At 59.4% G+C, this 19,063-nt stretch overlaps 4 protein-coding genes across 5 annotated transcripts in view; 2 read left to right on the forward strand and 2 right to left on the reverse strand.

Moving 5' to 3' along the window:
• The window catches only part of LOC137462700 (acidic mammalian chitinase-like), a 134,109-nt gene that overhangs the window by 65,287 nt on the left and 49,759 nt on the right, over positions 1-19,063 (reverse strand). The window lies entirely within an intron of this gene.
• TOMM6 (translocase of outer mitochondrial membrane 6) overlaps positions 1-19,063 on the forward strand; it is a 120,526-nt gene that overhangs the window by 44,090 nt on the left and 57,373 nt on the right. The window lies entirely within an intron of this gene.
• CCND3 (cyclin D3) lies at positions 553-17,134 on the reverse strand. Of its 2 annotated transcripts, XM_068173312.1 has the most exons (5): positions 16,876-17,118; positions 15,452-15,667; positions 6,639-6,798; positions 6,124-6,257; positions 1,890-2,179 (listed from the first exon to the last, which is right to left on the reverse strand). In XM_068173312.1, exons 1-5 carry the CDS (start codon positions 17,071-17,073, stop codon positions 2,021-2,023), a joined length of 867 nt encoding a protein of 288 aa, XP_068029413.1. In that variant the 5' UTR covers positions 17,074-17,118; the 3' UTR covers positions 1,890-2,020. The 2 variants fall into 2 exon arrangements, with proteins under 2 accessions (XP_068029412.1, XP_068029413.1); XM_068173311.1 differs by lacking the exon at positions 6,124-6,257 and having other exon boundaries at positions 553-2,179; positions 16,876-17,134.
• Positions 8,584-19,063, forward strand: part of OPTC (opticin) — a 159,156-nt gene continuing 148,676 nt past the window's right edge. Inside the window, exon 1 of the mRNA XM_068173313.1 lies at positions 8,584-8,592. The gene's annotated coding sequence lies outside the window, so the exon portion shown is untranslated. The remainder of the gene's footprint in view (positions 8,593-19,063) is intronic.

A 19,063-nucleotide genomic window follows, 5' to 3' on the forward strand; every position in this document is an offset into this window, starting at 1 on the left:
CTCTGCTGGAAAACCCAGGGAGGACTTTTCCACCAGGCTGCACCTCCCTGGGACCTGCTGCCACTGTCGCTGCCAGGTCTGTGCCTTGCAGCTTTGGGCCACCGAGAGGAGCCCCTGCTGCACCCTGAGCTGTGCCAAGGGCAGCTGGCCCCTGCTGTCACCTCCGGTGGCAGGAGCAGGAGCTGGGTCCCCACACCCCTCAGCCTTTTCCGTGGTGACTTCTGATTTTATCTGATTTTAAAGAAGCCAGAGGCTGATGAGCACAGGAGGGAGCCTGGGCTGGCACAGAGCTCCTGGCACTCTCCTCTCCTGCCACCGCCTGAGATGCTCCAGTGCCCATCACCCTCCAGCCTGCTGGGAAGAAGGTGCTGCCTCTGCTCCAGGGGCACCTCACCTGCAGGAAGGTTTTTGGCTCCACCACCATCCCTGAGCTGCCCCGGGTGTCCCTCAGCCTCCTGCCTGCTCTCTCCCCACTCCATCCTGGAACTCCCAAGGGATCCCCAGCACCAGGGAAAGATCGGAACGGCGCAGGGAAACCCTCGAGCTGATGGGTTTTTTTTTTGTTTAAAATATTTTATTGCAACATCACAGGGTTCTCTGGCTCTCCCAGCAGCGGGACTCGTGCGAGTGAACACCAAACCAGTTTTCTCTTAAATTAAAAATTCATTTATATATATATATATATATATATATAAAAAGAAACTCATTTCCTTTTGCACAGCCAGGCTCTGTCCCAGCCCTCCTGCTTGCAGGAGGCAGCGGCTCCGTGGGTTTCCGGACCGGGCAGGCTCAGGGAGGAGCAGCAGCCCCACCTTTTTCCGCCGGATTTTTGTGGGGCTGGTGGCATCCAGAAGGAAGATTTCTGCCTCCTTTTCCACATCCCCCACGGGAGGACAACAGCCACATGTCCAGAGGTCCCCAGGCAGCAGCAGCAGCAGCAGCAGCGTCTGCCTTCCATCCCTGTAGAGTCTCCAGCTTCTCCTGGTCAATTCCACTCTGGTTTTCTCATAGAAAAGCAGCATTTTTTTTTTTTCCTTCTGTTTTACATCAATTTTTATAAAAAACTAACAGGATCAACAATACAAAAATGCAGTAATTGCTTTTCCAACTCAAGTGCGCAGCAAAGTTTTCCACCCTCTCGGGAGGCAGCTCAGATCCACGTGGATGAACACAGCCCCCTCCTGAGCGTGATCCGAAATCCCTGCCTTGGAAGAGTGGAGATGCATCCCAGACTATAGCAGCACATTCAGAGGTTTTCCTTAAATCCTAGTCTGATGCCTAAGCTACCAAAGGGCCCACCAGCCTCCGAGGGGTCTCCCACTGCCCAGGGAGCCAGGGAAGGGGCGAGGGGGGAAGGCACTTTTTTGGGAAGGAGAGGAGAGCGGCACCCAGGCCCCACCCCGAGGAATGCCAGCTCTCCTCCCTCCCCGTTTCCCAGCAGTGAACAATAAATTAAGCAGCCGAGGGGACCCTGAACTCCTCCCAAGGCACGGACGGGGAGCGCGTGCGTCCCCAAAATCCCACATCCATCAGCAAAAACAAACAAGCCCCACGGCTCCTCTCCAAGCAGAAGCAGCTGCACGACCTCCCCCGGAGCTGTGGGAATGTGGCACGAAGCGATCAGGACCGAGGGGCCACCAAGCAGCCGCTCCACGAGCCCCGTGGCCCCGCAGGAGCCGGGGCTGACGAGGATCCGGGTCCTGCAGGGCCGGCTCTCTGTGATTTTTGTCCCTCACGGGGCTGGAAGTCGCCATGAACAGCCCGGAGAGCCGGGGAACACCAACAGAGTTAAATTCCATCTTCATCCAGGCTCCTGCTCCCCGTCTCCAGCATTCCCGTGCCCGGGCACCACCTCGGTCGCTGCCCCCCGGCCACCCGCAGCAGCTCCGAGCACCAGAGCGGGTCCCGCTCCGCGTTCCCGGCCTGGGAAGGGCCCCTCGGAGGCGCTGGGTGGGCAGGGGGGATGCAGCGAGCTGGGGGTGTCCAGGGAGGGGCCGGAGCTCTGGGGAAGGGCAGTTGGTCACAGGTTGACATCGGTGACGTCCGTGGGGGTGCTCGTGGGTTGGCTGCCCCCGTAGGCCGCCGTCTTGGCGCTGAATTCCTGCTGGGATTGGGATGCCTGCTTCAGGCTCTCGGCTAAGGCCGCCTCGATCTGCTCCTGACAGGCCTTCAGGCAGTCCTGGAACAGGGAAACGCACCGGAGGCGTCAGCTCTGAGGAGCATGGGCTCCTCCTCCGTTAGGAACAGCTCAGAGCAGCTGCTGGGCTGCACCTCTGACCCACCAGCATCTGAACACGTAGGGAAAAGGAGATTTTCTCCATCAGCTTGTCCCTGCCCAGGGAAAGCCCCACACTCCGGTTCTCCCACCTCCCTGCTGACCCCATTCTGCAGGACTGTTGTGTCCAGCGGAGCTTCCCGAAGTCCTGCAGCCAGGGTGTGGCTTCAGCAGCGTGGCAAGGGCAGGCCAAACCTCCCAGATCCCAAAAATACGGCTGTCCTTGGAACCTGGATCCCCCTCCAGCTCCCCGGGCCCTCCAGCCCAGCTCTCCCAGAGCTCGGGGTGGCCCTGCAGCAGAGCTGGGCACAGGAATTCTGCTGGGTGCCCCTGAGGCAGCAGGACCCTCCTTGACCCCAAACCCACCCTACACCACCGTGCTGTGGCTACCGAGCTTCTCACAAGGTTTTCACCCTCCTGTCCCCTCTGTGACACCCCCAGGGGACCCAGAGCTGGGGGACACGCACAGGAAGGTGCAGGGGGCTGCCAACAGCAGCAGCACTCGCCAGAAATGCAAACCCAGCTCTGGGGTTAACCAAGAGGAAACTCCCACTCGGACACCCCGGGGGCACAGCCCAGCCCGGCTCAGCCTGGTGACAGTTTGCACCTCACACGGGACATTGTCACACCCCGAAATCTCTTACCAGGAATCCGCCAGCGGTTCTTAGAAACTGACAGAGGATGTGGCGAGCGAAAATAGCAACGCCCAGCTCCCCTTCCCCAGCTCCCCTTCCCTGGCTTCCCGTCAGCAGAGCCTCCTCCTGCCCCGGCACCGCCCGGCCCCGTGCCAGGGGCACCTGGGCAGGGGCTGTCCATCCCCATGCACACCTGGGCAGGGGCTGTCCATCCCCATGCACACCTGGGCAGGGGCTGTCCATCCCCATGCACACCTGGGCAGGGGCTGTCCATCCCCACGCACACCTGGGCAGGGGCTGTCCATCCCCACGGACACCTGGGCAGGGGCTGTCCATCACCACGGACACCTGGGCAGGGGCTGTCCATCCCCATGCACACCTGGGCAGGGGCTGTCCATCCCCACAGACACCTGGGCAGGGGCTGTCCATCACCACGGACACCTGGGCAGGGGCTGTCCATCACCACGGACACCTGGGCAGGGGCTGTCCATCCCCATGCACACCTGGGCAGGGGCTGTCCATCCCCACAGACACCTGGGCAGGGGCTGTCCATCACCACGGACACCTGGGCAGGGGCTGTCCATCCCCATGCACACCTGGGCAGGGGCTGTCCATCCCCAGGGACACCTGGGCAGGGGCTGTCCATCCCCAGGGACACCTGGGCAGGGGCTGTCCATCGCTGGGGACACCTGGGCAGGGGCTGTCCATCCCCACGGACACCTGGGCAGGGACTGTCCATCCCCACGCACACCTGGACAGGGGCTGTCCATCCCCGGGGACACCTGGGCAGGGGCTGTCCATCCCTGGGGACACCTGGGCAGGGGCTGTCCATCCCCACGGACACCTGGGCAGGGGCTGTCCATCCCCACGCACACCTGGGCAGGGGCTGTCCATCCCTGGGGACACCTGGGCAGGGGCTGTCCATCCCCATGCACACCTGGGCAGGGACTGTCCATCCCCACGGACACCTGGACAGGGGCTGTCCATCCCCATGCACACCTGGGCAGGGGCTGTCCATCCCTGGGGACACCTGGACAGGGGCTGTCCATCCCTGGGGACACCTGGGCAGGGACTGTCCATCCCCACGGACACCTGGGCAGGGGCTGTCCATCCCTGGGGACACCTGGGCAGGGGTTGTTCATCCCCATGGACACCTGGGCAGGGGTTGTCCATCCCCATGCACACCTGGGCAGGGGCTGTCCATCTCCACGCACACCTGGGCAGGGGTTGTCCATCCCCATCCCCCTGCTGTCCACCATGGCCAATACCATCCCTGGGCCCTCCAGCTCCATCCCCTGTCCATGCCCAGCTGCCCAGCACCATCCCTGAGCTGACCATCTCCACAACCAGTCCATCCCAGGCTCTCCATCCCTCTGGCCAGTCCATCCCAGCTCTCCACTGGCATTTCTGGCCGAGATGCCAAGGCCAGCCTGGCCACACCCAGCCAGGCTCCCACTGGCCACAGAGCTGGCCCAGCCCTGCAGCACCATCCCTGCTTTCCCACCTGGGCCTGGGAGCTGTTCCTCCAGAGGGGAAACTGAGTCACGGCCTGGGGACACCACAGGGCCACGCTCAGGGAGAAGCAGCAGCACCACAGGTGGGGGAAGCTGAGCCCAGGAGCTCTCCCAGGAACCCAAAATTCTGTGTTCACAAACCAGGAGGAGCTGCCATGGTCCTGCCTGGGCTGGAGCTGTTTGTGAGGCACCCCACACCTGGGCAGGGGGCACAGCAGATGCTGGGGAGGGACAGGAGGGGACAGGAGGGTGCTGGGCTCCATTTCAGCTCCTCTCCCTCCACAGAACCCTCCCTGCTTCCCACCTGTTCCCTGCACAGCCCCGACCTCCCGGAGCAGGTTGGGAGCAGGTGGCTGCACCGATTCTCTCTTTAAAAAGGCTCCGGAGAACAAAAAAATTCCATCTGCACAAACGGACCCGGAGGCTCCCCCCGGACAAAAGCACCCCCAGCCTGCCCCAGGTCCTGGCAGGGAACTGGAACTGACCCGGGCAGGGGAGGAGATCAAAGGGGAGAGGAAAAGCTCCTGACTGCAGCGACCTGGAGAGCCCCCCAGGTTCCCTGTCCCCGCTCCAAGGGCAGTGAGGGGCTGGAGAGCCCCCCCATCCTGATGTCCCCAAACCTGGCAGGTTTCATGTCCCAGCCCCCCCTTCCCCTCCCAGACAGGACACCTGCAACCGGACACTGAGGGGAGCAGATGCCGAGCCTGGCGTGTCCCTGTCCCCGTCCCCGCCTGAGAACCCGATCCTGCCAACACCTGCCCGGGCAGGCAACAGATCCTGCCCTTTGTGTGGCATTTCAAAGGCTCTGAAGCCACCCCGCCCTGCCCGGGGCTGTGTTTGGGATCACCCCACAGCCCTTGGTTCTCCTCAGACCCGAGCAGCACCGTTTGAACAGCACAATTCCACAGAGCCCCACAGGAGCTGGGGCTACAAGGGCCCTCTGGAGTCCATCCCTGTGCCTGCATCCCTGGGCTGACCATCGCCACGGCCAGACCAACCCAGGCTGACCATCACCATGGCCAGACCATCCCAGGCTGACCATCAGCATGGCCAGACCATCCCAGGCTGACCATCACCACGGCCAGACCATCCCAGGCTGACCATCACCATGGCCAGACCATCCCAGGCTGACCATCAGCATGGCCAGACCATCCCAGGCTGACCATCACCATGGCCAGACCATCCCAGGCTGACCATCACCATGGCCAGACCATCCCAGGCTGACCATCAGCATGGCCAGACCAACCCAGGCTGACCATCACCATGGCCAGACCATCCCAGGCTGACCATCACCATGACCAGTCCATCCCAGGCTGACCATCACCATGGCCAGACCAACCCAGGCTGACCATCACCATGGCCATGGACATCCCAAGCTGACCATCACCATGACCAGACCATCCCAGGCTGACCATCACCATGGCCATGGACATCCCAAGCTGACCATCACCATGGCCAGACCATCCCAAGCTGACCATCACCATGGCCAGACCATCCCAAGCTGACCATCACCATGGCCAGTCCATCCCAGTCTCTCCCTCACCATGGCCAGTCCATCCCAGTCTCTCCCTCACCATGGCCAGTCCATCCCAGTCTCTCCCTCACCATGGCCAGTCCATCCCAGTCTCTCCATCACCATGGCCAGTCCATCCCAGTCTGACCATCACCATGGCCAGTGCCAGGCCCCGTGCCCACTCACCACCTCGGTGCCCGTGGTCGCGGCCAGCAGCTCGGTGACGGCGTCGCCGCCCCCGGGCAGGCTCAGGCCGTGGATGGCGGCGCCGACGCTGCCCGTGGCGATCATGGACGGGGGGTACATCACAAAGGTGTCGTCTGGAGCCGGCACAGGGGGAAGGAGCTGTCAGTGAGGCTGCAGCTGCGGTTTGGGACGGGGGGTTGGCAGGGAGAACTGGGCTGGAGGAGCGTGGGACGGGCTGAGCAGCAGGGCCAGGCCTTCAGGAGGGGTTCTGGGATGAGGTGGCTCCAGAGACTGAGGGAGAGGCCAGGAAAAGTTGGGATTCAGCCCTGGGCACCCTCCCACAGGCACAGCAAGAGGCTGGCACGTGGCCCTGCTCTCCTGGCACCTAAGAGCCCCCGGGAGCGCTGTCCCACCTTGAAGGGCTCTGGCTGCAAGGAAGGCAGGCACCCAGCTCCCAGAAAAGGTGGGGGGCCCACCCCAGGTGTCCCAGCAGCCCAGCCCAGCCCAGCACCCACCCGTGGCACAGAGGGCGATGAAGGTCTGGGCGTGTTTCTTCACCAGCTCCACCTTGTCCCGGGGCAGCGGCAGCTGGTGCAGGATGTGGGGCAGGAAATCGTTGGCAATCACCGACACCAGGTCCCACTTGAGCTTCTCCAGGACCAGCAGCTCCCAGTGCTGCGGGGTGAGCGAGGACAGGACGTTATGGGATGGATCAGGAGGGGAAGGGAAGAGGGGTTGTCCCCACGCTGGCCCCGTGCCACCATGCCAGCCCTGGGCTGCTCGGAGATGGGAGCAGAGCAAGGAGGAGGGAGAAAAAAATGTGGATTCTTCTTTCCAGGGATTAGCCCTGGACACTCCTTGCTTTGCAAAGTGCTGGGAGAGCCCAGGGGGGAAAAGCAGAGCAGGGACAGAGGGAAATCCACGGCAGGGACAGAGGGAAAGCCACGGCAGGGACAGAGGGAAAGCCACGGCAGGGACAGAGGGAAAACCTCGGCAGGGAAAGAGGGAAAGCCACGGCAGGGACAGAGGGAAAGCCTCGGCAGGGACAGAGGGAAAGCCACGGCAGGGACAGAGGGAAAGCCACGGCAGGGACACCATTCCCAATCCCTTCCCTGCTCCCAAGGGGACAGGCTGATGTCCAGGCTCCCAGGAAATCCAGCTCAGGTTGTCTGTGGGGGCTGTGACTGCCCCACAAACCCCAGGGCAGGAGGGAATTCTCAGGCAGGGAATGGTTTTTTTGTTTTTTGGTTTTGTTTTTTTGGTTTTTTTTTGGTTTTTTTTGGCAGAAAATTCCCCTTTTCTCCACCAAGAAAGCCTCCAGGTGTGCTGGGAGCATCCCCAGCACTGACCAGCCACACCACCACCCTCTGGGACTTCCCAGCCTCCATCCCAGCCTGGGCTGCTCCCTCCGAAAACCCAGCAGGCATTTCTGGGGTCTCCAGGAGCCAGCCAGGCTGGGAGCAGATGGTGGAGGGCTGGGAGCCTCCTTCAGCCGCTCCTGAACCTCCTGAGCCCCTCCTGGCTCTGCCAGCCCTGGGCATCACTCCTGCCAGGGACAGGGACAGGGACGAACCTTGGCAGAGCCGTCCCCCAGCAGGTCCCGGGCTCAGGGGGTGCCAAGGTGAACACAAAGAGAGCCCCAGCACGAAATTTGGGATCCCTGCCCTCAAATCCCAGCTCTGGCAAGGCTGGAGCAGCAGCTGAACCCAACTGGGGGCCACACACGTGGAGGCCTCGCTGGGCTGTCACTGCTGTCACCTCTGGGGGTGGCACAGAGCTGTACCCTCCCAGGATCAGTCCCTTCCCACCCCCCATATCCCAGCCAGGAGGATTTTTCCAGCCCCTTTTCCCCTCACCAGCAGCAGATCTGGGCTGGGGGCTCAGAAAGGCCTGAGGGTGTCCCCAGGAGAAGGTGACAGTGGCAGGACAGGTGACAATGGCCCAGCTGGGAAAGGGAAAACACCCCAGGAGCTGAGGCTCCAGAGCTGGACTGGGGTTCAGGTCAGGTTCAGGGCCTCACCCTGCCCAGCACAAATCCCCTTTTCCCCCAAAATTCAGGATTCCAGTCGGCGCTGCACAGAGAGAAGAGCTGCAGCACAGAGGGATTCGAGGAAGTCACCACTCTTTCCTAAGCTCAGATCTTCATTTCCCCCTTTTTTTTCTCTTGTTGTTACCTCCTTCCCTCCTTCCCCTTACACAACAAACCCGCCCCGAGTTGCTCAAACGAGCAGAATTGCTCAAGCTGCCCCAAAACCCCACCCTGGGCCCAAGCTGTCGCTTCCCAGCCTCCACTTTTCCCCCAGGAACCCATTCCTGCCTCCCACCTCCCAGATGGAGGCCCAGCCTGCCAGGATTGGGAGCAAAAAAAAAAAAACCAAAAAGGAGCTTTGCAAAAGAGAGGATGGCCGAGGTTGGAGGGATTGGGGCAGAGGAGGAAGATCGGGCTTGGGGAAAGGAGGAAGGACGGGTGTGGAATGTCCTGAGTGGGACACACAGGGGACAGCTGTGTCCCCACCCCTCCCTCACCTGGGAGCCTCCAGAGGGTTGGGAAAGCTGCTCCAGGTTCTTGGCAAGGGAGCCAGGACACGCCTGGAGCTGCCTCCTCACCCTGCAGATCCCAAAGGCTCCCCTGGAGCCACGGGAGCTCCCAGCCCTGCTTTGACCCCCCCAGACCAGGAGCCCGGCTGTGGGGGCCACCAGGGCCACTGCCACCCCCAGGGCTGGGACATTTTGTCCCCAGGGCGGCATCCTGCCCCACGGACAAGCTCTGGCTCCTCACCATCCCTGACCTGGCAGTGCCAGCTGAAGGTGCCGCTGTCCCCAGGCACAGGGATCGTCCCCAGGCACAGGGATCGTCCCCAGGCACAGGGATCGTCCCCAGGAACAGGGATCGTCCCCAGGTGCAGGGATTTGGCCCCAGGCACAGGGATTGTCCCCAGGCACAGGGATCGTCCCCAGGCACAGGGATTTGGCCCCAGGCACAGGGATCATCCCCAGGCACAGGGATTTGTTCCCAGGCACAGGGATTGTCCCCAGGCACAGGGATCGTCCCCAGGCACAGGGATTTGGCCCCAGGCACAGGGATCATCCCCAGGCACAGGGATTTGTTCCCAGGCACAGGGATCGTCCCCAGGCACAGGGATCGTCCCCAGGCGCGGGGATTTGTCCCCAGGCACAGGGATCGTCCCCGGGCACAGGGATTTGTCCCCAGGCACAGGGATCGTCCCCAGGCACAGGGATCGTCCCCAGGCGCGGGGATTTGTCCCCAGGCACAGGGATCGTCCCCGGGCACAGGGATTTGGCCTCAGGCGCGGGGATTGTCCCCAGGCACAGGGATCGTCCCCAAGCACAGGGATTGTCCCCAGGCACAGGGATCATCCCCGGGCACAGGGATCATCCCCAGGCACAGGGATCATCCCCAGGCACAGGGATCGTCCCCAGGCGCGGGGATCGTCCCCAGGCGCGGGGATTTGGCCCCAGGCACAGGGATCGTCCCCAGGCACAGGGATTTGTCCCCAGGCACAGGAATTTGGCCCCAGGCGCAAGGATTGTCCCCAGGTGCAGGGATTTGTCCCCAGGCACAGGGATCGTCCCCAGGAACAGGGATCGTCCCCAGGCACAGGGATTGTCCCCAGGCACAGGGATCGTCCCCAGGCGCAGGGATCGTCCCCGGGCACAGGGATTTGTCCCCAGGCACAGGGATTGTCCCCAAGCACAGGGATTGTCCCCAAGCACAGGGATCGTCCTCAGGCACAGGGATCATCCCCAGGCACGGGGATTTGTCCCCAGGCACAGGGATTGTCCCCAAGCACAGGGATTGTCCCCAAGCACAGGGATCGTCCTCAGGCACAGGGATCATCCCCAGGCACGGGGATTTGTCCCCAGGCACAGGGATTGTCCCCAAGCACAGGGATTGTCCCCAAGCACAGGGATCGTCCTCAGGCACAGGGATCATCCCCAGGCACGGGGATTTGTCCCCAGGCACAGGGATCATCCCCAGGCACAGGGATTGTCCCCGGGCACAGGGATTTGTCCCCAGGCACAGGGATTGTCCCCAGGCACAGGGATTTGTCCCCAGGCACAGGGATCGTCCTCAGGCACAGGGATCGTCCCCAGGCACAGGGATTTGTCCCCGGGCACAGGGATCATCCCCGGGCACAGGGATCGTCCCCAGGACAGGGATTGTCCCCAGGCACAGGGATTTGTCCCCAGGTGCACGGATTGTCCCCGGGCACAGGGATTGTCCCCGGGCACAGGGATCGTCCCCAGGCACAGGGATTTGTCCCCAGGCACAGGGATTTGTCCCCAGGCACAGGGATCGTCCCCAGGCACAGGGATTTGGCCCCAGGCACAGGGATTTGTCCCCAACCCACAGGACAGAGCTCAGGGCAGCCTCTCCTGCCCCTCTGCTGCTGCCCCAGGGCCTGGCACAGCCTCTGGAGCCGTGCAAGGAGCACGACAAAACCTGCCACAGCCGATGGAGCAAACACCAAACCTCCTTCTCCTGCATTTCCTCACAGAAGCGGCCCTGCCTGGGGAGTGGAGCAGAGGAAGAAAGTGGAAAACGTCCCTTTGTTCCTCCTGAGGAGCCAGCCCTGGCTGTCCATGCCAGAGCTGGGAATGCAGCAGGTTCCCCTCTGCCAGATCCCCCCAGGGCAGGGCTCTGTGGGGTGGGAGTCCCACAGCAGGGTGTGACATTCCCCTCTGGAAGCCTGAGGAAAACAAAAAAAAAAAAAAAAAAAACAAAAAAAAAAAAAAACAACCAAAAACCACCAAAAAAAATGCAGTAAAAGCAAAATTCCCCAAATTCCCAGAGCCTTCCCTGCTCTGCTCAGGTGAGCAGAGTCCTGGTGCTGCCAAAAAAAAAACCTCAGAGAGAGCTGGGGACAAGGGCAGGGAATGTGTGACTGCAGCTGGGACGTGGCAGTGACACCCAGCCCTGCCCTCGCTGGGAGCAGATTTTGGGTTTTGTCCCTGCCGCTGGGAAGGGCCCTCGGTGCTGTCACGCTCCTGAGGTCACACAGGAGCTGCTCACCCAGCCCTGCAGCACCAAAACCCATCTGCAGGGGGAAAATGGGGGGGAAACTCTGGATTTCCACAGCCTGGGCAGAGCTCGGGGGCTGAAGGGACAGGTGACACCTCTGCAGGGAGGAATGGCCCCACCTGAGCCAGGAGAAGGGGAAAACAAATCCTGGGAACAGCCTCAGCTCTTATTCCCTGATTTTCACCCCGCACTGCTGCTCCCTCATCATCTCCCTGGTGGCTCCTTGGTTTTTTCCAGGGAATTCCTGGCGAAACTGAGGCTGAGGATTTCCAAGCCGAGCCAAAGCAGGGGGATGGAGGTGATTTCCAGCTGCTCTCCCCATGCTCTGATCAGCTGAACCCCCTCTCACCCAGAGCAGAAAAATCTTTATGAAGATAAAGAACAAAAAAAGAAAAATAAAGAATTAAATAAAAAAATTAAAAAAAATTAAAAAAAAAAAACCCAAAAAAAAACCAAGGTGGGTGAGAGAACGGCCTGGACGGAAATCCAACTTCCTCCAAAACGGACAAATCCCTCCTTGCATCATTTCCTTCTCCCCCAGAATAACTCCGGCGAGGTTCTGTGTCCTTTCTGAAGGGCTGAGCTGCTGCCAAGCATCCCTGCCCGAGGAGGAGGAGGAGGAGGAGGAGGAGGAGGAGGAGGAGGAGGAGGAAGCAGAGCCCCGGGAATGTGAGCCAGCTTCCTGCAGGGATGGCCCCGGGCCACCAGGGAGGCCAGGATGCCCCATTGTCCCCTGGCCCTGCTCTCCCCACCCTCTTCCAGAGGGTTGGGAAAGAGCAGGGGATGAGCACAGAGGGGGAAGCAGCAGCTCTGGGGTGTGGTAATTCAGATTTAACTCCCTCAGGTCCCTCAGCCAGGGTGAATCCTTCAGATCCCTGGATGTTCTCTCTTTACTGGAGCAGATCAGCTCCAAAAAAGGGTTAAAAATCCATGGAAATCCAGGGAAGAGGACTCCCCATGGACAATTCAGGTTTAAATCCCTCAGCCAGGGTGAATCCTTCAGATCCCTGGATGTTCTCTCTTTACTGGAGCAGATGAGCTCCAAAAAAGGTTAAAATCCATGGAAATCAAGAGCAGAGGACTCTCCATGGACAATTCAGGTTTAAATCCCTCAGTGAGGGTGAATCCTTCACAGATCCCTGGATATTCCCTCCATTCCCTCTACACTGGAGCAGGGGATGAGCAGAGCAGCTCCTGGGTGTTGTAATTCAGATTTAACTCCCTCAGCCAGGGTGAATCCTTCAGATCCCTGGATGTTCTCTTCATGGGAGCAGGATGTGCCCTAAAAAGGGTTAAAAATCCATGGAAATCCAGGGAAGAGGACTCTCCATGGACAATTCAGGTTTAAATCCCTCAGCCAGGGTGAATCCTTCACAGATCCCTGGATGTTCTCTCTTTACTGGAGCAGGATGAGCTCCAAAAAAGGGTTAAAAATCCATGGAAATCCAGGGAAGAGGACTCCCCATGGACAATTCAGGTTTAAATCCCTCAGCCAGGGTGAATCCTTCACAGATCCCTGGATGTTCTCTCTTTACTGGAGCAGATCAGCTCCAAAAAAGGTTAAAATCCATGGAAATCCAGAGGACTCTCCATGGACAATTCAGGTTTAAATCCCTCAGCCAGGGTGAATCCTTCACAGATCCCTGGATATTCTCTTTACTGGAGCAGGATGAGCTCCAAAAAGGGTTAAAAATCCATGGAAATCAAGAAAAGAGGACTCCCCATGGACAATTCAGGTTTAAATCCCTCAGCCAGGGTGAATCCTTCAGATCCCTGGATATTCTCTCTTTACTGGAGCAGATCAGCTCCAAAAAAGGTTAAAAATCCATGGAAATCCAGGGAAGAGGACTCTCCATGGACAATTCAGGTTTAAATCCCTCAGTGAGGGTGAATCTTTCAGATCCCTGGATATTCTCTCTTTACTGGAGCAGGATGAGCTCCAAAAAAGGTTAAAATCCATGGAAATCCAGAGGACTCTCCATGGACAATTCAGGTTTAAATCCCTCAGCCAGGGTGAATCCTTCACAGATCCCTGGATGTTCCCTCCATTCCCTCTACACTGGAGCAGGGGATGAGCAGAGCAGCTCCTGGGTGTTGTAATTCAGATTTAACTCCCTCAGCCAGGGTGAATCCTTCAGATCCCTGTTCTCTCTTTACTGGAGCAGATGAGCTCCAAAAAAGGGTTAAAAATCCATGGAAATCCAGGGAAGAGGACTCCCCATGGGCTCTGCCCACCCAGGGATCTCCCCGTGCCTCAGTTTCCCTCGCTCAGGTTGCTGATGCCTCTGTGCAGCCCTTGGATAACAAAGAGGAACAAACCCCTGCTCTGCTCAGTGCTCACATTCCCACCAGGAAAGAAGAAAAGGATCCAGTTTGCTTGGAAAATCCCCCCCCCATCCCAAAAAAAGCAACTTTTGACCCCCAAAATAAAACAATATTCATCCATGTGAACATCACGAAGCATCCAAGAGCAACCCAGGGGTGCTGGGGGGAAGGAGAATTCCAGAATTCCAGGAGTGGGAGCTGCAGGCTCAGGAGGGAGGAGCGGGGAGCAGAGTTTTCCTCCTCCACTCCCAGGAGGGAGGAGAGGGGAAGATGAGCAGGAATTAACCCCGGAGTCTGGGAATGAAGGGGAATCTCCAGGGATGCTCTGCCTGCCCCTCACCTGCTCCGAGCTGAGCTGGACGCAGCAAATCCTCACCAAAAATCAGGATTAAAGCCCAGCTGGGTGCTGCAGGAGCCACCAGGAGTGGCTGTGGTGTCCCTCAGGGATGGGGACAGGACTCGGCATCCATTCCCACCCCTCAGCACACTCATCAGCTCCTGAGGGCTAATTAAGGCAGTCACCACCCACTAATGACTTCAGGCACGGGGTTCTGGAGGGGAGGGGATTTTCCCCAGCCTTGGGAAAAACCAGGTTGGGGCTCAGAGCTCTGCAGTTCCCAGCACTGCCCCGAAAGTTCTGTGGGTTCGCTGCCCACCTGATCCCACTGAGATCAGCCCACCCCAAAACCACCCGGGCTGCTGAGCTGGCTGATGAGTAACCCCGAGAAGCTCTCGGGGTCCCCAGGGGTATTCTGGCACCGAGGGGTTCTGTCACCCTTCCCTCCTGAGGGAGCCCCCAAAAAAGGGCTTTTCTCCCATTTCCTCCCTCGTGGCTGAGCTCTCATCAGACACCATCAGAAACGTTTGGCCTTTCAGAGCCTCAGAAGGAGGTGGGATGAGAAATGGAGGAGTAGAGCAGGAATTCCACTCAGCCCCAGCACCCTGGAGCACCCAGCGACCTCCCCAGGAGCTCACAAACCCCTCACACCCATTTCGCTGCTTCACTCTGCACATAAAATCTGATTTTTTTTCCTGCTGCCCTGGGAGTGAATCTCCCACACTCCCCGCTTCGTGCAGCTGGGGGCAGGCAGAGCTGCCTGACCCTGAGCTTGGAGCCATGGAGATATCACTGGAGTGACAGCCCTGAGTGACAGCCCTGAGTGACAGCTCGGTGCTGGCACGGGAAAATTCATCCCCAGCCAGGACGGGGACAATTCTGCTGCTCGGTACAGGGAGGGTGGAAAATCCTTCACCAGGGAGGACGGGACTGCAGAGGGATGGGATCAGGAGATGCCAGGCAGGAGCTGAGGGGGCACAGGGAGGTGCCCAGAGCTTGGAACCTCGGAGATGTCACTGGAGTGACAGCCCAGAGTGACAGCTCGGTGCTGGCACAGGAAACTTCATCCACAGCCAGGAGGGGACAATTGAGGGGACAATTCTGCTGCCCAGCATGGGGAGGATGGAAAATCCTTCTCCAGGGAGGAAGGGAATGCAAGAGGGATGGGATGAGGAGATGCCAGGTGGGAGCTGGGCACCGGGAGGGGGCACTGGGAGGTTCCCAGAGCTTGGAACCTCGGAGATGTCACTGGAGTGACAGCTCAGTGCTGGCACAGGAAACTTCATCCACAGCCAGGAGGGGACAATTCTGCTGCCCAGCATGGGGAGGATGGAAAATCCTTCTCCAGGGAGGAAGGGAATGCAAGAGGGATGGGATCAGGAGATGCCAGGTGGGAGCTGGGCACCGGGAGGGGGCACTGGGAGGTTCCCAGAGCTTGGAACCTCGGAGATGTCACTGGAGTGACAGCTCAGTGCTGGCACAGGAAACTTCATCCCCAACCAGGAGGGGACCAGCATGGGGAGGATGGAAAATCCTTCACCAGGAAGGAGGGGAATGCAAGAGGGATGGGATGAGGAGATGCCAGGTGGGAGCTGGGCACTGGGAGGGGGCCCAGGGGTTACCAGCAGCTCCTGGGGGGTGATGGAGTTGTCGGTGTAGATGCAGAGCTTCTCCACGGTCAGGGGCATGGTTTCCCTCAGCTTGGAGGCCAGCAGCATGCACACAGCTCCCAGCAGCTGCAGGTGGTTCTTCTGCACGGCCACCGAGGACAGGTACCGATCCACGTAGTTCATGGCCAGCGGGAACACCTCCTCCTCACACTTCTGCTCCTCGCACACCTGGCCAGCCCCGGGGGCAGAAAGGAGAGAAACAAGAGAAAAGGAAGTTTTGGTGAGAGAAGAGAGCTCAGCGCAGCTTCGGAGCTGCTGCTGCTGTTTCACACTCTCAGGGAAGGAGCCGCAGGCATCGCTCCCCAGGCTGTCACACTGAGGCTTCACCTTCCTGTGGAGAGCAGCAGGAGCGAGCTGCAGCTCCAAAGGGAGCACGGATAAATCCGAATTTGCTCGGTTTGGCCCCGTTCCTGCTGTGCCCTGCTGGGGATGACTCCAGCCAGCTGCCAGCCCTGCCCTGGGGAGCTCTGGAGCAAAGCAGCAGCTCCAGCTGGAGGGTGGAGAGAAGGATCCAGGGCTGGCAGTTCCACCTGGAGCGCTCCAGGGATGCCAGGAGAATCAATGGCAGCGCCCAAATACACGTCCCCAAAGTCCCCTGCCTCAGAGGCACCAGCAGAGTCCAGCAGCTCCAAATTCCAGCCCTCTGCTCTTATCTGCCACCAGCACCGCAACACTTGTCACACTGAACTTCCTTCTTTCGACTCAACCATAAAGACACTGCGGTTTCTCCTCGGCCTGCAGCGAACGCCACCCTCCTCCTGCTGCCAGCAGCGGCTGTCCCGGCCGTGGGGACAATGACACGCAGGTCGTGACACCCGCCAGTGTCATCTCGCTGCCTTTGGGGCTGCACAGGAGCGGCTCCCGTTCATCTACCGACCCTTCCTGAAAAGGGGATTGCGGGAACAGAGTGACAGCAGGGCGGGAAAAAACCCTTTAAAATTTAAATGTTCTTTATTTCTTTGGAAGAAACTCCCGCAGCACCGGCCGAGGACAGGCAGGACCCAGCCCTGCGGAATTGTCATTTCTTGAGAATCCTGCCACCAGGAGATCCCCCCCGCCCCGAACTCCATCCCGCAGAGAGCCAGATTCATTTTTAATTTAGGGAAGTCGGCAGTAGCGTTATTATCTCCCCCTTGAACCAGCGCCGTTCGCAGCCCCAGCCCCGGAGCCGTGCCCGGAGGTTTTGGGGGTCTCTCACCCCTTGCTTTTGGGCTCGGGGGAGGCTCCCGCATGGGGGAATCCCAACTTTAGCACAGCCAGACTCACGGAGAGTGAGTTTCACCCCGCCTGCCCACCGGCATCACCCCCTCGCCTGACAGCCGAGCCTTGAGCGCCCGCTCGTCCCCGGGCTGTCCCACCCCGCGGGGCTTGGCTACCTCCAGCATCCAGAAGGCCAACATCTTCCGCATGTAGGGCTGGATGTCGCGCTGCACGCACTGGAAGTAGGACACGCGGGGGCTGTAGCGCTCCTCCAGGCTCAGCAGGTTCTGCAGCACCCGCCGGTCCCCCAGCAGATGCGGGTCCCGCCCGGCGCGGGGGCCGCGGGGCGCGGACTCCACGCACAGCAGCTCCATGGGGCGCGCACGGAGGGGGGCGGGCAGGGGCTGCGGGCACACGGAGGGCACACGGAGGGCACACGGAGGGCACACGGAGGGCACACGGAGGGGACAGGGCGCGGGCGGAGCGAGGCGCCGCAGCCACCGCCGGCTCCGCCGCGGGCCGCCGGGAACTGGCGGCGCTCCCGCCCCGGCCCCGAGCGCCGCCGCGCGCCGGGGAGGGGGCGTGCCCGCGCCGCACCGCGGCCAATCACCGAGCGGCACCGCCGCGCCCGCCGAGACGGGGGCGTGGCTACAACCGGTCCGCACCAATGAGAGGGCTGAGCGCCGCGGAGGGGGCGGGGCAAGGGGCGCGGTGGGCGGGGCCAGGGGCGCGCCGGCGGGACGGGCGCACGTGGGGCGCGCGGGGCGCTGCTGCCATGTTGGGGGGGGCGCGGGGCGCTGCGGGACCCCGCCGCGCCTCCCGCCGCATCCCCTTCATCCCCTTCATCCCCCGCTCCGAGGCGTCTGTCCATCCCGGACCACTGAATTGTTTTTCAGTGTTGAGTCCTATAACTTTTTTTCTGTTTTTTTTTTTTTTCCTATTTTTTCTTTTTTTTTTTTTTCTTTTTTTTTTCTTTTTTTTCTTTATTTTTCCATTTTTTTCTTTTTTTTTATTTTTTCTTTTTTTTTTTTCATTTTTTTTTTTTCCCCCGAGGCTGGGGAAATAATCAGCTGTGCACATGTTTGGAGCCGCGCCGTGCCGAGCCTGCTGGCTTCCAAAATTCCCCCTGGTGCGGCTCCGCGGGAGATAACAAAGCGCGGGGGCTGCCGAGATAAGGCTTTGTCAGCCCAATAATTCGCGATTGTTTGGGAACACCTTTGAAAAGTACCAGGCTGCTCAGTCCTCAAAGGAATTTTAAATAGTTTTGTAATGTGGCTTCCCCAGCTCAGTGCTGGGAGCGGATCCTGCTTGTCCTTGATCCACTGGAATTCCTTACTGGGCTGGGAAGATGCAGACTGGTTTGGGAAGCTGTGGCTCATTCCCTGGTTTTTATCCCTGGCTGCAGAAGCTGCGACTTTGCTGCTGGCTAGGGTCAGAAATCAGCATAAAATATATAAAATAAAGGCCGGATTGTCCAGACAAAACGCAGGAACTGGGAGCTGCAGAAATCCCGGAGCAAAGCCGGAATCCCAAAAGATCCCAAAGTGGACGCCCCTGACCGACCCTGCTGGGACATTCCTCTGGAAATAAACTCATTTCTAGGCTAAGGAACAAACATGTGCCACCACAGCTGCTCCCACACACGCAAGTGACACTTCAGTCACTTCCACCTGTGCCATTTTGACACATTTGCTGCCTCTTTGTCATCTAAAGAACATTTAAATCGCAAACAATCACCCCAAATTAATAAGTGCAAGTAAGACAAGACCGAAGGCTTTGTTCTGTCAGCTCAGGATTTTTTTTTTTTTTTTTTTTTTTTTTTTTTTTTTGGGTGGGGGGAGTTGTTGGAAATGAAATCCATCTTTGTGATCAGAGGTTTGGAGGCACCGAGGTCACACCCACAACACCCTTCCCATTCCTGCCCCGGGCAGGCGGCTTCAATTTGTGCCATTTAATTATTGCAATGAATGCAACTTATGGCACGGATGGGAAATTCGTAATGTCATCGGCGTGGATTTGCTGTGCTGAGAAGCCCAGGGATGATGCAGAACTGACGGGAAAGAAAAGGGGCAGAGAATTCCATCAATGACAAAGAGGGAACCCCCAAAAATCTCCCTTTTCCCCCCAACTTTCTTTCACCTTACAGAGAAATCATCCCGTGGTGTGGGCAGGAAATATTTGAGGAATCCATGGGAGAAAGCCCTGTGGATCAGTCAGCTGCTTTTAATCCGGGGTGCAGGGGAAGAGAAGGGCCCCAGATCCCACATTTTTATCAAAAATAGCAATTTTTGACTCCAGCAAAGGGGAAACCACAGCGGTGCCTTTTGGGCCTTCTGGTTTTGGGGCTGTGTCTTTGGAAATTGA

Source organism: Anomalospiza imberbis, chromosome 26 (assembly GCF_031753505.1).
Source record: "Anomalospiza imberbis isolate Cuckoo-Finch-1a 21T00152 chromosome 26, ASM3175350v1, whole genome shotgun sequence".
Lineage (NCBI taxonomy): Eukaryota > Metazoa > Chordata > Aves > Passeriformes > Viduidae > Anomalospiza > Anomalospiza imberbis.